At 38.8% G+C, this 16,645-nt stretch overlaps 1 protein-coding gene across 1 annotated transcript in view; it reads right to left on the reverse strand.

Moving 5' to 3' along the window:
- The window catches only part of PCDH15 (protocadherin related 15), a 1,608,479-nt gene that overhangs the window by 473,239 nt on the left and 1,118,595 nt on the right, over nucleotides 1-16,645 (reverse strand). The window contains exon 21 of the mRNA XM_040438316.1: nucleotides 13,190-13,330. Within this exon, the coding sequence (XP_040294250.1) occupies nucleotides 13,190-13,330 (141 nt within the window). The remainder of the gene's footprint in view (nucleotides 1-13,189; nucleotides 13,331-16,645) is intronic.

Genomic DNA, 16,645 nt, shown 5'->3' on the forward strand with positions numbered 1-16,645 from the left:
TGTACTAAATAAACCAGATGCATAAAGTCATTTCCAGAACACATTTTTTATTTTACATTCCAAGATCTAGAAGTCTTACTTTGTAAGTCGTATCTCTTAAAATGTGGAGTGCTTCCTGTATTTGTTTTAAAGGAGATTGTAAATGAAGCAGAAAAATGTTTTATAAAGGTGATTTTATCCATCAAAACCAAATGTGACAACATACTTATTTTCCCATCAAAACAACTTAATGCATTGTAGAACAATGGGTTGTAACCTGTACTGGAGCAAATACAGATGAGATGCCACAAGAGCAGACAAGCAGAACTGTCTCCTGGTTTGTATATGTTATAGAGTGCTTGTGTACGTGTCTATATATTGTATGGTGTAAAGTTTTTCTGTACTACTTATGAATCATTTCATATATACTGAAACTCCAATTACGTCATTATTTATAATCCATCATCATACATCATCTGCTTCAGCCCTGTCAAATTATAGAAAATTGAAAGTGCCCAGGGAGACATCAGAACAGCATATTCTTGGTCTGCTCACTGTGGTTGTCTGGGTTAGAAAACCTATTTTAAATACTCTAGGAATTCTGAAATAATAGAGGTATAGGATCCAATATTCGGAACTGGCTAATGAATTTGGAGGTCCTTTCTCTGAGGAACCACCAAATTCATGCACTGCAAGGACACCCAATTTCAATCAGAATTGTGTATGGCTTTTTTCAGATTAAAGGGATATTCCTATCCACTGGGACCTCCTCTGGTAATGGGTTAAGAGGTCCCATGTGGCCTCTTTTAATGGAATGATGGTTGAGCAGGCCTTACCACTACTCAATTAAAATTCTGTAGGATCTTCAGAGATGTTTAATCTGTTGCTCCATTCATACAAGGGCACCGAACCCCTGTTTTTCTGATTGATGGGAGTCCCAGAGTCCTGGCCCTCACCAATTTAACCGATAACCCCTATCCACTAATGAGGAAATAACTTGTTCAAACTAGAATACTCCATTAAAGGGTAACTGTCATGTTTTCATAAAAAATAAAAATAAAATTTAGCATATGTTTCTGCTCTAGCAGCATTATGCATAAAGCAATCTATAGTTTCTTCACATACCATTGTTTTCCTTGATTTTTTTTCCCCTTAGTTATGGCTGTTTAAACATTTAGACCTTCTCAAGATGGCTCCTCTGCCAGTTCTCTGAGGCCAAAACTGCTTTCCCTCACTTCCCATACACACTTTCTGTAGCCAGCAGCTCCCTGCCAGCCAATCAGATTGGATTACTGAGAGACCCGCCTCCTCACTCTGAAGTCTAATGCAGGCATGCAGTGTGAAGGACCGCCCCTCTGTCTTCCTGTCTTCTTAGCCAGAGACAGACAAGCTATAGCAATGGTCTTTTAAGGGAGCAGTGTAAAAGGACAGAGGACATTAATGAAAGCTGTTATTATAAGGTAATTACAGATCTTTTGACAATCATTGACAGACAAATTCGGGTATAAATGCCTAGCTCTAATAAACTAGCAAATAAAAAAATATGACAGTTACCCTTTAAGGACTTATTCACACATGCATATTTTGGTGAGTTTTTTTTATTTTATTTACCAAACATTTCTTAGCTGTCAACTGCAAATAATGGGAAATGTAGCATTGATAAAGGCTGGCTGAATAATCATTCAGCTGAAAGCTATCAAATGTTTATGGCCATTTTAACAATTGTAAGGCTGGGTTCACACAGTGAAGCATATTAACTAATAATGTTTAAAGCCGGCAATAAACTTTCAATAGCTGTCAGATTGACAATTGTTTGGCTAACAGCTATCTCTCCCAACTCTCTCCTAACTCCCCCAGGGGAGATTGGCAATGCCCTTTACTGGGGAAACTCCCAGTGGGCCGATTGCCTTTTACTAGGCTGTGGGGTGGCAGAGCCCCATCTCACTTCTCACACCATGTGTCTTTAGCAGCCCACTCCAATACACATCGCTGGTCGCCGGCCCTACTGCTCTGAGTCATTATTATAAACTATGCATGATAATGACAGCAGAGGCTAGCATTGTGTGTCTGTAATATACATTTCAAGCGCTGGCCTGCTGTGCCCAGCGCGCTGTCATTATTATACAATGTGTATGGTGATGATCACACCGCAAAAAAAAACTAAATTACTCCATGTGCATTAAATGTCCGTTTATCCACATGGCCATTCCGCAAAAAAGTAGAACATGTCCCATCTTTGTCTGCACTACAGACAAGGATAGGACTGTTCAATTAGGGACCAGATGATCCGTTCCGCAAAATGAAGAATGCACACGGCCAGTATCCGTGTTTTGTAAATCTGTTTGTGAGCCCTAAGGCTGAATTGACATCATCGTTTTTTTTTGTATTCTTCTTAAGCAGTACTTTTTTTTTCTAAAATAACAGACTTCAGGCAGAAATGGCTCAAACGGATGCCAAATTTGCATAACTGATGTTCAGGATCTGTTTTATTTTTATAGTATCCATTTATAAAAAAAATATATATTCCGTTCTTTTGATGGATCAGAAGAATGGAAAAATAAATGGTGATCTCATCTCAGCCTAATATGGAATCTGTGTAGGAATGTAGCTTGACAATCTGCTACTCATTAATATACAAGGTTGTATTTGTAGCTGGCCTAACAGTTTGCTGACCTCGCCTACTTGACTTGGCCACGCCTTCTGCCAGTTTGGCTCCACCTACAACATGGGGCCATTTTTACCTTCTTTTCCAGGGCCACTTTGAGTTTCCAATCAACCCCTGGACTCCCCCATGCATAATGGGCACATGTTTGGCTCTGCAAATGTGTATGAGTAGTCAATGGTGAGAGAGGAGAAAGCTCCTGCTAGACACTTTTGGTCGCAACTTATCTCCTGGAGAACAATATAATTGGGCAAAAAATAATTAGCTTCCACTACTCCATCTCTTCCTTGACATCATTAGTAGGGGAAGAGTTGAAAGTAGAGATGAGCAAAAAACTCAATATTTGGTTTAGTTCAGGGTTACCAACTTTTTGAAAAAGTTCATTTTGGACCAACATCAGTTTGGGCCAAGAAGTTGCTCCAATTGCCCTGAAAATTGGTTTATAAGTCTCTCTAGTCTCCTAGGATTTTTTAGGAAAACATCTCTTTTCCTTTATTTTTTTTATAAATTTCAAATCTTTCCCTCTTCTCTCCCTAAGCTCTGGAACACAATGACAGCAATAATAAATGATGTTTAACATACATAGCTATGGGTAAATGCACCAACACATGTGTTATGCTTTTTCATATTCCAATGCTTTCAAAAACTGTCCCTTATCTGGGAAGATGATGTTTAAACACATTAAATTTTTTAAAAAAGTGCCTTGGGGAGCGTCCAAACAATATGCCTTGAGACAGGATCAGAATGCCTTCTTGTTTGAGTGGCATGTGACCACAATGGTAGAGGCAGCAGAATCAGCATATCATGGAACATACAAGGCTGTCTATGGGTAGTAGTAGTTGTAATATTAATAGTAGTAGTAGTAGTGGGGTGATAGTGGTAGTAGTGGCAGATGCTTTGCATTAATAGTGGTGCCAGTAGGGCATTAGCAGCAAAGAGCAGTGCCATTTTCAGCAGCCGTATGGTCAGGCTCGGACTTGCCCATAGGAGTATCCCCGGATGGGCTCCTGAGCAAGGTGGGCCCCTAATCTCCCACCCCCTGCACAAGTGGCACATAAAGCAGTAGACTTACTGCACTTACATACATTTATTCAAAGAAACTCCCCAGTTTATTATTATTATTATAGACACGATCAGAGCTGAGATGACTTCTAGGTATAGAGGAAAGCTAGCCAGTATCCTCTTTTCCCCAGGACCTACCTTCTCAAAGTTGCTGCAGGGACCCCCATATTCAATCATCTGGTAGCATTTTGCTGCTGTGTGAGCAGGTGATATTTGAATGTATCTGTATGGTGGGCCCCCAAAATAAATTTTACAGGTGGGCCCTAGGCACCCCAGTCTGACACTGCATATGGTATATGTTGGCAGGCAGATAGGCAGCAGCATGATGGAAGCAGCAGGCTTATGGGAAGATCATGTTAGGTAGGTTGCAGCAGTGGCATGATGGTGGTGGTGGCATGATGGAGGACGGCAGGCAGGCAGTAACAGTGGCAAGATGGGGCTCCACCAGGAAAGGCAAGATCTATTCATCAACCTCAGCTAGAGGAGTGTGAAAATCCTCCTTATTTTGAACAAAGCGATGTTTTCGACACTGCTAGAGAACACTTGGTCTGTTTGGATGTCATCATGCCTCTGTGGAGCTGAAAACCCTCTCTGAGATGACATTGGTGGCTGGACAAGAAAAAAGAAAGAGTATGCTGTGCTATTTTGGGCCACTGTTCCAATCAGCTTTCCCAGAAATATATGCGTCAGAGAACAAAATATTCTAGCAAAAGTTTAGGTAGGCCTGAACCTGTGCATTGAGACTGGAGCTATTGGCTTGCTGACTGACATCAGCTTGGTGTGGCACATGGAAAAACTGTTGCATCATGGTGAGGAGACTGAAATGGCTGCTGCAGCTATTGCTGCCGGGGCTTCTGCTGCTGATGGTGGCAAGTTGGTGGCAGGCGTCAGCTCACCGTAAGCTGCAACAAGCTGTGTACACAGTGTTTCCTGGTTATAACGGAATATGTCCTCCTTTAAGAGGGACAAAAACATTCCCCCATTTTGTTTTGATAGTGAGGGTCTAAAAGTATGGTTATCTAGTAATCATCAGACTGCTTGATGTCACCATTCTGCTTGTCACTGCGCAAGCAAGCGAGCATAGAGATCGAAATTCTGTCACGTTTGCCTTAGAGACAGTTCTTTACACCTCTGCCCCCCCCCCCACTGAGACAATATGGTTTCATGGTCGGTGTCCCCGCCATCATCATCCTCTTGCAACTCTGAATACTCTTCCTCCTCTTTAAGTGGCAGCACCTCCTCCTCCTTCCCCATCAGAGTTTCTTATTGTGGGTCCCCAACAGCTACAGGGCGGACAGCAAGATGCATTAGCTGTTCTTCTCCTCCTACTTCATTGGCACTTATTACAATAGCGTCAGCATCACTTCAAAAATACACATGAGGGGGATGAGGGACAACTGCAGTATGAACGGAATCAGCTGCCACTGCCTGACAAGGAAACAACACATGCTCCCTGCTGAGGGGGTCTGGTACATGACCAAATAGTTCACAGCTTTCCATTGCTCGTACAGATGCTTTAACATGTGCAATGTTGAATTCCAGCGAGTTATAACGTGTCTAGGAGTGCTTTCCTCACCATGTGAGAATAGCTGAAAAGAGGGACAGTCTCCTGGACATTTCCAGCACCTTGCACAGTGCATTTATTTTCAAAAGGCCATGCAGGGACCATGTGGTATGTCCCCCAGGTTCAGGGCCGCCAGGATGTTGCACCCATTGTCACTGACCACCTTGCCCAGTTGGAGTCAGTGACAGCCAGCAGGATGGTTGCTGCTTGATATACTTTAATCTTGGGGGGATGTCAAAGGGACCTGGCCATGTTGCTTCCCAAGACGTGGTCCCAGCTGTTTTTTGGGTGGTAAGTCACCTCTGCTCTTTATTGTTGCCACCACCATCCTTCTCCTTGATGGTGCCTCCTCCTCAGCACCCCGATCCCAGGTCCTGTCCAGCACACAATCATCATCAGAGTCCCCCATTTTCCTGCTGCTTTTATCAGACTTTGAGATATGGTGGGCTCCTGGGCCCCCTTCACCTGCTCTTTCCCCAACTGCCACTGTCGCTGCCTCAACCACCAATACCATGGCCAGGTGTCACTATTACAACCACCATGAACACAGGTATGCATGGAGTCCCCAGCCTCCTCCCCAACCTCCTCCTCATTGCAGCCCAAACAGAGATTGCTCTCACACCAGTTGCAAACAGGGAGACTCTTGATGATCTCCCATAGGGCCTGGTGGGGTTTTCTTGGCACTTCTTAGGAAAAAACAAAGGTGCTCCACTAGAAAGGGGCAGTGAAGACTGAGAGAACTCTACTGAAAGCCTTCTTTGGGGCTGCAAGGAGGCGGAGCAGGAGGAACATTGTGACCCCTGGCTCCACTGAACGCTGACTGATTCTAAAGTCACCTCCATGACATTCTTCTATGACTGAGAGGAGGACTGAGCCATCCAATCCACAATCTCGTCCTCCTTCTCCTCAATGATAATGTTTCACCTTTCCAAAGTTAGCAGGGACAACTGTATACTACTACTACTACCTTTGCTACTGCTACTGCTGCTACTACTACTACTACCCAGATAGCTGGTGCTACTACTACCCACATTAAATCTCAGTAGCCCTGACTTATTTGGGCCTCTCAGATAATGTTGCGCGCTACCCTGTGTATTGGTGTAGTAATCATGTATATGCTGATTTTAACCACCTCCCGTCCGCCCATAGACTATAAACGCCTGGGAGGTGGTTCTCTTTTTCTGAATGGACGTTCCAGATCGTCCGTTCAGAAACTGCAGCTGCGCGCTAATCGTGCAGCTGCTGATCGGGTTGCCCGCTGTCAGTGACAGCAGGGCAACCCAGAGAGAAGGCAGGGACAGTGCCCAGGTGTCCCTGCCTTCTGGATCACTGCATACACAGCGCTCACCGAGCGCTGTGTATGCAGAGCAGGAAGCGCTATGCGCTTCCTGTTCCGGCCCTGCGGTCATCTTTCACAGACCTCGATCAGCCCTGCACTGAGGCTGTACAGCCTCTCTAGGGGGTGAATTTCTCCTGTAACTGGGGCTACTTTGTCAACCTCAGTTACAGGAGAAATCAACAGTGAAAAAAGATTTCACATGTAAAAAAAAAAAATTCCCCAAGTAAGGAATAAAAAAAATGTAAAAAATTAAATAAAATAGACATATTTGGTATTGCCGTATCCGTGACGGTCGGCTCTATAAATATATCACATAATCGACCAAGTCTAATAAACGGCATAAAAAAAAATAATAACTGTCAAAACAAGCAATTTCTGTCACCTTACATCACAAAAAGTGCAACACCAAGTGATCAAAAAGGCGTATGTCCCACAAAATGGTATCAATAAAACCGTCACCTCATCCCGCAAAAAATGAGCCCCTACATCTCTCAAAAAATTAAAAAAAATATAGCTCTTAGAACATGGAGATACTAAAACATAATTTCTTTGGTTTAAAAAATGCTATTATTGTGTTCAAGTGAAAAAAAAAGTAGACATATTAGGTATTGCCGCGTCTGTAAAAACCAGTTCTATAAAAATATCACATGACCTAACCCCTCGGGTGAACACCGTATAAAAATTTTTAAAAAACGGTGTCAAAACAAGCAATTTTTGTCACCTTACATCACAAAAAGTGCAACACCAAGTGATCGAAAAGGCGTATGTCCCACAAAATGGTACCAATAAAACCGTCACCTCATCCCGCAAAAAATTAGCCCCTACATAAGAAAATGCTATTATTGTGTAAAACTTTAATAAATAAGAAAAAGTATACATATTAGGTATCGCCACGTCCGTAACAATATGCTCTATAAAAATGTGACTTGACCGAACCCCTCAGGTGAACGCTGTAAAAATAAATAAATAAAAACTGTGCTAAAACAACCAATTTTTTGGTCACCTTGCCCCATAAAGTGTTATAATGAATGATCATAAAATCATATGTACCCAAAAATTGTACCAATAAAACTGGCACCTTATCCCCTAGCTTCCAAAATGGGATCACTTCTTGGGAGTTTCTACTGTAAGGGTGCATCAGGGGGGCTTCAAATGGGACATGGCATTTAAAAACCATGTGGAGTTCCTTTTCTTCTGCGCCCTGCCGTGTGCCCATACAGCAGTTTATGACCACATGTGGGGTGTTTCTGTAAACCGCAGAATCTAGGTGATAAATATTGAGTTTTGTTTGGCTGTTAACCATTGATGTGTTAAAGAAAAAATTTGATTAAAATGGAAAATCTGCCAAAAAAGTGAAATTTAAAAATTTGATCTCCATTTTCCTTTAATTCTTGTGGAACACCTAAAGGGTTAACAAAGTTTGTAAAATCGGTTTTAAGTAACTTGAGGGGTGTAGTTTATACAATGGGGTCATTTATGGGGGTATCCACTATGTAGGCCCCACAAAGTGACTTCAGACCTGAACTGGTCCTTAAAAAGTGGGTTTTGGCAATTTTATTAAAAAATTTAAGAATTGCTTCTAAACTTCTAAGCCTTCTAACGTCCTAAAAAAAATAAAATGACATTTCCAAAATGATGCCAACATAAAGTAGACATGTGGGGAATGTTAAGTAATAAATATTTTATGAGGTATCACTTTCTGATTTAAAGGCAGAGAAATTGAAATTGCGAATTTTTAAAAAATTTTGGTAAATTTGGGATTTTTTCATTAATAAATGTGAAAAGTATTGACTCAAATTTATGACTATCATGAAGTACAATGTGTCATGAGAAAACAAACTCTGAATGACTTGGATAAGTAAAGGCGTTCCAAAGTTATTACCACATAAAGTGAGATATGTCAGTTTTGCAAAATTAGGCCTGGTCAGAAAGGGGACAAATGGCCCAGATGGGAAGTGGTTAATAATTTCAACAACCCACCCAAAAAAATAAAGAAAAACAGATTTAGGCCTAATTTAGTTATCATTCACATATACTTTTGTACACTACCCAGTGTTTTGTTGCATTAATCACCTATATGCTGGTTAAATTAAATTGAACAACCCCCAAAAAATAAAATTCTACATATGTGGATATTAATTAAATGAAAACAGATAATAAGAGCCAGGCCTGATGCTCAATTTCACGTTATCATTCACAGATAAATTGTCGCCCTACCCTATGTATTGGTATATTGATCACCTATATGCTGGTTTAATTAAATTGAACCCACAAAAAACAATTAAATTCTAGCCATGTGAAAATGGATGATTGAGGCCTGACCCTCATATTACATTTACATTCACAGTTAAGTTGTTGCTCCTGCGTATTGGTGTACTGATCATCTATATGCTGGTTTAATCAAACTGAACAATCCCCAAAAAATAATGAAAATGGATAATTAAGGGCCAGACCTGACATTCACTTTCACGTTAACACTCACAGGAAAATTGTTGCCCTACCCTCTGTATTGGTGTGCTAATCATCCATATGTTAATTTAATTAAAGTGAACAATCCCAAAAAAATAAACAAAAATGGATGATTAAGGGCTAGACCTTAATTACATGTTAACACTCACAGGTAAATTGTTGCCCTACCCTGTGTATAATGTACTGATCACCTATATGCGGGTTTAATTAATTTGAACCCACAAAAAAAATTGAATTTCAACCATGTGGAAATACAATAAAGGGAAACGGATGATTGAGGCCTATTCCCTTTTTTAATGGGGACAAAAAAAAAGAAAAAAAAAAAAGAGAAAAAGAGTTTTTCATAATAAAAAAAAGTTTCAAATTGTCACCTCATCCCACAAAAATGAGCCCCTACATAAAACAATCGGGAAAAAAAAAAAAAAAAAAAACTATGGCTCTCAGAATATGGAGACACTAAAACATGATTTTTTTTTGTTTCAAAAATGCTTAATGTGTAAAACTTAAAAAAAAAAAAGTATACATATTAGGTATCGCCTCGTTCGTAAAAACCTGCTGAATAAAAATATCAAATTTCTTTGTCACCTTACATTACAATACCAAGCAATCAAAAAGTCATACGCACCCCAAAATCATACCAATCAAACCAACATCACATTCCGCAAAAAATTAGACCCTACCTAACACATTCACCCAAAAAATAAAAAAATATATATGGCTCTCAGAATATGGAGACACTCAAACATGATTTTTTTTTTGTTTAAAAAATGCTTTTATTGTGTAAAACTTAAATAAATAAATAAAAATACATATTAGGTATTGCCAAGTCCATGACAACCTGCACCTGCTGTATAAAAATATCACATGAACTAACCCCCAAAATAAAAATGGTGTAAAAAAATCAATTTTTTTGTCACCTTACATCACAAAAAGTGTAATACGAGCAATCAAAAATTCATATGCACCCTAATATAGTACCAATCAAACCATCATCTCATAATGAAAAAAATGAGCCCCTACATAAGACAGTCACCCAAAATATAAATATAAAACTATGGCTTTCAGAATATGGAGACACTAAAAAATCTTTTTTTTTTTTTCAGAAATTCTTTATTATGTAAAACTAAAACAAACATATTTGGTATTGTCGCGTCCGTAACAACCTGTTCTATAAAAATAGCACATGATCTAACCTGTCAGATGAACACTGTAAAAAACAAAAAAGGTGTTAAAACAGCTATTTTTTATTACCTTGCCTAACAAAATATGTAATATAGAGCAACTAAAAATCATATGTACCCTAAAATAGTACCAACAAAACTGCCACCTTATCCTGTAGTTTCTAAAATGGGGTCAGTTTTTTGGAGTTTCTATTCTAGGGGTGCATCAGGGGGTCTTCAAATGTGATATGGCAACCTAAAATTATCCCAGTGAAATCTGCCCTCCAAAAACCATATGGCATTACTTTCCTTCTGCGCGCTGCCGTGTGCCCGTACAGCAGCTTACAACCACATATGAGGTGTTTTCATAAACTACAGAATCAGGGTAACAAATATTGAGTTTTGTTTGGCTGTTATCCCTTGCTTTGTTACTGGAAAAAATTGATTAAAATGTAAAATCTGCCAAAAAGTGAAATTCTGAAATTTTCCTTTAATTCTTGTGGAACACCTAAAGAGTTAATAAAGTTTGTGAAATCAGTTTTAAATACCTTGAGGGGTGTAATTTCTAAAATGGAGCCATTTATGGGTGGTTTCTATTATGTATGCGCCACAAAGGGAATTCAGACCTGAACTGGTCCTTAAGAAGTGGGTTTTGGACATTTTCAAAAAAAATTCAAGATTTGCTTCTAATCTTCTAAGCCTTCTAACATCCCAAAAAAAGAAAATATAATTTACAAAATGATCCAAACATGAAGTAGACATATGGGAATTGTAAAGTAATAACTATTTTTGGAGGTATCACTATCTGTTTTAAAAGCAGAGAAATAAAAATTTTGAAAATTGCTAATTTTTCAAATTTTTGGGTAAATTTGGCGTTTTTTCATACATAAAAATGAAATATTTTGACTCAAGTTTACCACTGATCATGAAATACAATATGTGACGAGAAAATAATCTCAGAATGGCTTGGATAAGTAAAAGCATTTTAAAGTTATCACCACATAAAAATGTGTCATGTCAGATTTGCAAAAAATAGCCTGGTCCTTAAGGTGAAAAATGGCACGGTCCTTAAGGTATTAAGGGCCAAGCATGACACTCAATTTCAATTTGCCACTCACGGGTAAATTGTTATCCTACCCTGTTTATTAGTGCATTGATCACCTACAGATATAGCCGAGCTAAAACTGACGCTAAGACAAATGTCACAGTGTAATCTTGGATATATTGTGACAAAAGCCACTGAAATTGATTGAAAAGTCATTTAATATTTTCTTGCCATCCTTTCCGAACGCTTCAAGTTTACCTTGGCTGCATCTGTATATGCTGGTTTAATTTATTTGAATCCACCAAAAATTCTAACCGTGTGGATATTAAATAAACAAAAACAAATGATTGACGTCATGGCCTGACCCTAAGTATCATGTTATCACTCACAGGTCAATTATTGCCTACCCTTTGTATTGGTGTACTGGTCACCTATATTCTGGTTTAATTAAATTCAATAAACCCCTAAAAGAAATCGGAACTGTGTGTGGAGATTGGAAACAAATTTAGCCTTAAGATTTTGTTCTCAAGCACTGATATACTGTATATGTTTTTTTTAATTAAACAAAAACAATATTAAATCAAATATGTGAGATGACCTTACACAGGGTTCTTACTATATGCTAGATTGATGGTAGAACAAGTGTTGTACAGTTTTTGCTTATTCCACACCTCAACCCCCCCCCCCCCAAAAAAAAAAGTTTGTGAAAATGGGGGTGGGGGGGGAATGAAAGAATGCCCTTGCAGATAGCTGTATTTGAGGTTTACAGCAGATGAAATTGTGCTAGGAAGCACAGCCAGCTTTAGCTACTCACTTCTTATACCCTAGCTGACAGCTTTCCAGCCTCCCTATTCTACATACAAAATTCTTCTTCTTCTTTGTAATTTTAGCTTCTTTTACTGTCCCTGGCAGTAGAATACAAGCTTGATTGACTTCTGACTGTCCCTGATTCACTAAGATCATTTTATTGGCAGATATTGCTACATCAAACCACTCTCATTCACAGGGCAGTACCGAATTTCACTCTGCTCGTTCTGCTAGTACACCTGCCTGCTTGCTGCAGCACTAATTGGCTCATCCAGGCTGTCTGGCGGCCTGGGTGCCAATCAGGGCAAGCCCTCTTCCCCCACTTCATCTCAGGGTCATGTGAGAACCCTTCTTCTTCCTCCTCCCTAGTGCTTTTTTCCCTGCTGACATGTGCAGTCAAATGGTGCTACACGCCATTGTAGTGGATTCATTCAAAAAGAACCTAAAATGATTTGGTTTTGTCTGCCATCTGAAAAATAGCCAAACCTGTGTCGGTACAAACTTTAGACTGTGTTGTATAAGTGAATACCACTTATTATTTGGCCTACTTTGCACTAGACTTTTACACTAAAATTCTAGTTCAATTCTAGTGCATGATGCTACATTGTAAGCCATACACCAATACACAGGCTACAACTACTTTCTACTAAGCCAAGTCTAATACTTTTACTAAATGTGGTGGAGGACATGTGTGCCACAATTCTGGCTCAATCGGAGAATTCAGGTGAATATAGTTAATCTGATCAATAATCTCAATATCTTGGCCATGGCAGAGTGATGTTTTGCAGACATCCCTCCAGCACCTACCACCAGGGGCACATGCTTCCTCATCCAAAGCTCTGCAATCAACCATAACATTCTTTAAAAATTGATAAGAAGTTGAATGACTGCGATTATCTTTAGCCCTACAAGATATATAGGGATGGTTCCACAAAGCTGAATTAAATTAATATATGTAAGACATCAAATTACTTTAAGAAACAAATAACAAATGGGATGTGTGGGAAGCATGATAGAAGATGAGGGGAAGTGAAATGAAAGAAAGTGGGGTGCGAATGAGTATCTAACCACAGAAAACTGAAAATCTCTTCATAAAACTTACCCTGAATATTGTGCTGGGATCTTCATTGAGATTAACCCTGGTTATAACTCGACCAGTATTCTCCTCTACATCAAATATACTAGCACTATATGGAAATACGGACACATCCACCTTGTACCTCACAAGACTTGCGGGCGTACCCTAAAAAAGGCGCAAAAAGATAAAATGAAACTGTAAATATATGATGAATGCATTCAATAAAACAACACGTGACTAAATGAGATAAACAAGGATGAAAAAAAAAATCTGAGCTTAAATGTTATTATAATAACCAAGATAATAAACAGGAATAAAACAAATACCAGTGAAGCAGGAGTGTGGTATATCCAGTAAAAAAAAACATGAAGAAAAATAATATAAAACATGTCATATCCGTTAATATAATAAAATGCTGCAAAACTCCAAATTATAGGAGCAAAACAAGACATATTTATCAATGACCCTATTGATCCTACTTTCTCTCTCAGGATCTTTCAATACCTGTACATTGTTATATGCCGCTAATCTGTGTTTAGAAATCATAATATTAAAGGGCTAAACACTACTCCACTTATTGATAATCTATGCTCAGTATAGGCTATCAATATGTGATTGGCAGGGTTTGACACAACGTGCCCAACGGACTAGCTGTTATTCAGTAACTCCTGCGTTGGAACCATACAGCAACATACAGTGTATATTATAATGTAGCTTTGTAGTCCTGACACCTCCACTGATCACATATAAAAAGAGTGGAACACCCCTTAAAGAATAGTTCCAAAACAGTGTCTCTCCAAAAGTAAAACAATACAAAATCCTAATGCTTTGTGTCTGTCACTCCTCATAGGCACACGCACCATCATAAAGATTAAAGGAGATCTGTCATGGTGCCTATGCAATTACATCATATTACTAGTGATGAGAGGCAGGGGCAATATTCAAATTCGCAATATTTCGCGAATATTTGGGCGAATTTTTGCCATATATTCGAGAATTCGCGAATTCATGATCTCTAGGCATTAATTTCTTGATTGCGAAAAATTTGCATAAAATTTGCATAAAAATTCACATGAACTGGTATTATATAAAAAATCGAATATTCGCGATTCCGAATATATTTTCCGATATTCTAAATATTCGCAAATTCTCGAAATGCCGATATTCGCGATTAAAATTCGCAATTCGAATATTCGTGATCAACACTACATATTACTACTACAGGTAGGTAACCCTGTTAGCCAAAGCATCACAATTTTTTTTTTCACCATTTGGCTGCTAGGAGCACTGAAGGAATACACCGCACACAGTTTATAAGCCTGGTGCATTCATGAGGAGAGCACTCCTCCACCTCTTCCCACTTTCTGGTTAGGAACATATGCACTGTAGTCTTTCAGTCACTGCAGAGAGGTTGGAGGAATGCCCTTCTCATAATTTATGTGTCTGGTGTATTCTTTTATCCTAGTAGCCATATGGTACACCTTTTTTCCCTTTTTGTCTACTGGCAGTGTAGACCTGCTGTAACACTGTTCACTCACCTTCGTTAGCAAATTCAGCGTAAGATACATTCAAGGTCAGAGTCTCCTTAGGAGTCTCCTATAGCAACAGATTTACTAATGTTTGGGAAGATTCATAATCTGAGGAGGGCTCAGAGCTGTACAAGCAGTCTCAAAGAAGACTGTCCCGATCATAAAAATTGCATGTGAGGTAGATTACCTTAAAAAGGAAGGAACAATGACAAGTGTCCTAGTGTATTCTGCTGACAAAACAGTTCACAGAAGCATACGCCAAAGTAGGCCACTGAAAACTAGGAACCCTACTGTCTTGGCAGCATGCTAAATCATTGTGAGCTACGCCAGAAAATATAGCTACATGTAAATGAGACATCACAGACAATAGACAGGGCATCCTGTGTACTTGACCTTTAGGTCTAAAAAAAAGGCACACATTTGCCAGACCATTGGGTGGGAGAGCAGAACAGAGCCACTCAACAATCACTGTATCATGCAGCAGCCATACAAATATTGATGCCAATGAATGAAATAAAGATACAGTAGGTCACTCCAACCACTGGAAGCTTTTGGGTTAAGACAAGTGCTATGCAGAATGCATTTAAAATACTTTCTGTCTGTAGAAAAAGAAATTCTTACATTGATGTCAATGACACAAATGTAGTAAAATTTGGTGCTTTTCTTATATCATGCCTATTATGGGCAGCCATTGATCTACACCACAATTGGCACCTTTTTTTTTTTGCTTATCTTAATTAATAAATCTAGCCTAAACTATATTTCCATTGGAGACCACACAAACTTTTTTCATTTTTTTCTATATTTGACGATTCAGAAATTTTATCATTAAGATGTTGTATCACTTATTCCAAAACCTTCCATACATTATTTAAAGGAGTTTTCCATGATCAACAAAAAGTTTTTTGGCAAGTAAGTGGGCTGAAAAAAATTAACAAAAGGCCTATTACTCAACCGATAAAACACCTGCCGTTCCAGCACGACCGCTGGATACAATGTTATACAGCATGAGACAGCTGAGGCTAGGGTTGGGTAGACAGGCACCATAACACAGCAGCAGAGTAATCAAAGGCTGACAGGGATCACTTGTTTTTTTTCTGATCCAGAAAAACTCCCTTAATAAATATCTCTGATATCCCTGTGCTGAGCATTATGGGTAACAGAGTTTATTAACCACTTCCCATCTGGGCCATTTGCCCCCTTCCTGACCAGGCCAAATTTTGCAAAACTGACATATCTCACTTTATGTGGTAATAACTTTGGAACGCCTTTATTTATCCAAGTCATTCAGAGATTGTTTTCTCGTGACACATTGTACTTCATGATAATCATAAATTTGAGTCAAAATATTTCACCTTTATTTATGAAAAAATCCCAAATTTACCCAAAAATTTGAAAAATTCGCAATTTTCTAAATTTCAATTTCTCTGCTTTTAAAACAGAAAGTGATACCTCATAAAATATTTATTATTTAACATTCCCTATATGTCTACTTTATGTTGGCATCATTTTAGAAATGTCATTTTATTTTTTTAGGACGTTAGAAGGCTTAGAAGTTTAGAAGCAATTCTTCAAATTTATAAGAAAATTGCCAAAACCCACTTTATAAGGACCAGTTCAGGTCTGAAGTCACTTTGTGGGGCCTACATAGTAGATACCCCCATAAATGACCCCATTGTAGAAACTACACCCCTCAAGGTATTCAAAACCGATTTTACAAACTTTGTTAACCCTTTAGGCGTTCCACAAGAATTAAAGGAAAATGGAGATCAAATTTTTAAATTTCACTTTTTTGGCAGATTTTTCATTTTAATCAATTTTTTTCTTTAACACATCGATGGTTAATAGCCAAACAAAACTCAATATTTATTACCCAGATTCTGTGGTTTACAGAAACACCCCACATGTGGTCATAAACTGCTGTATGGGCACACGGCAGGGCGCAGAAGAA

Source organism: Bufo bufo, chromosome 6 (assembly GCF_905171765.1).
Source record: "Bufo bufo chromosome 6, aBufBuf1.1, whole genome shotgun sequence".
In the NCBI taxonomy this organism is placed as follows: Eukaryota; Metazoa; Chordata; class Amphibia; order Anura; family Bufonidae; genus Bufo; species Bufo bufo.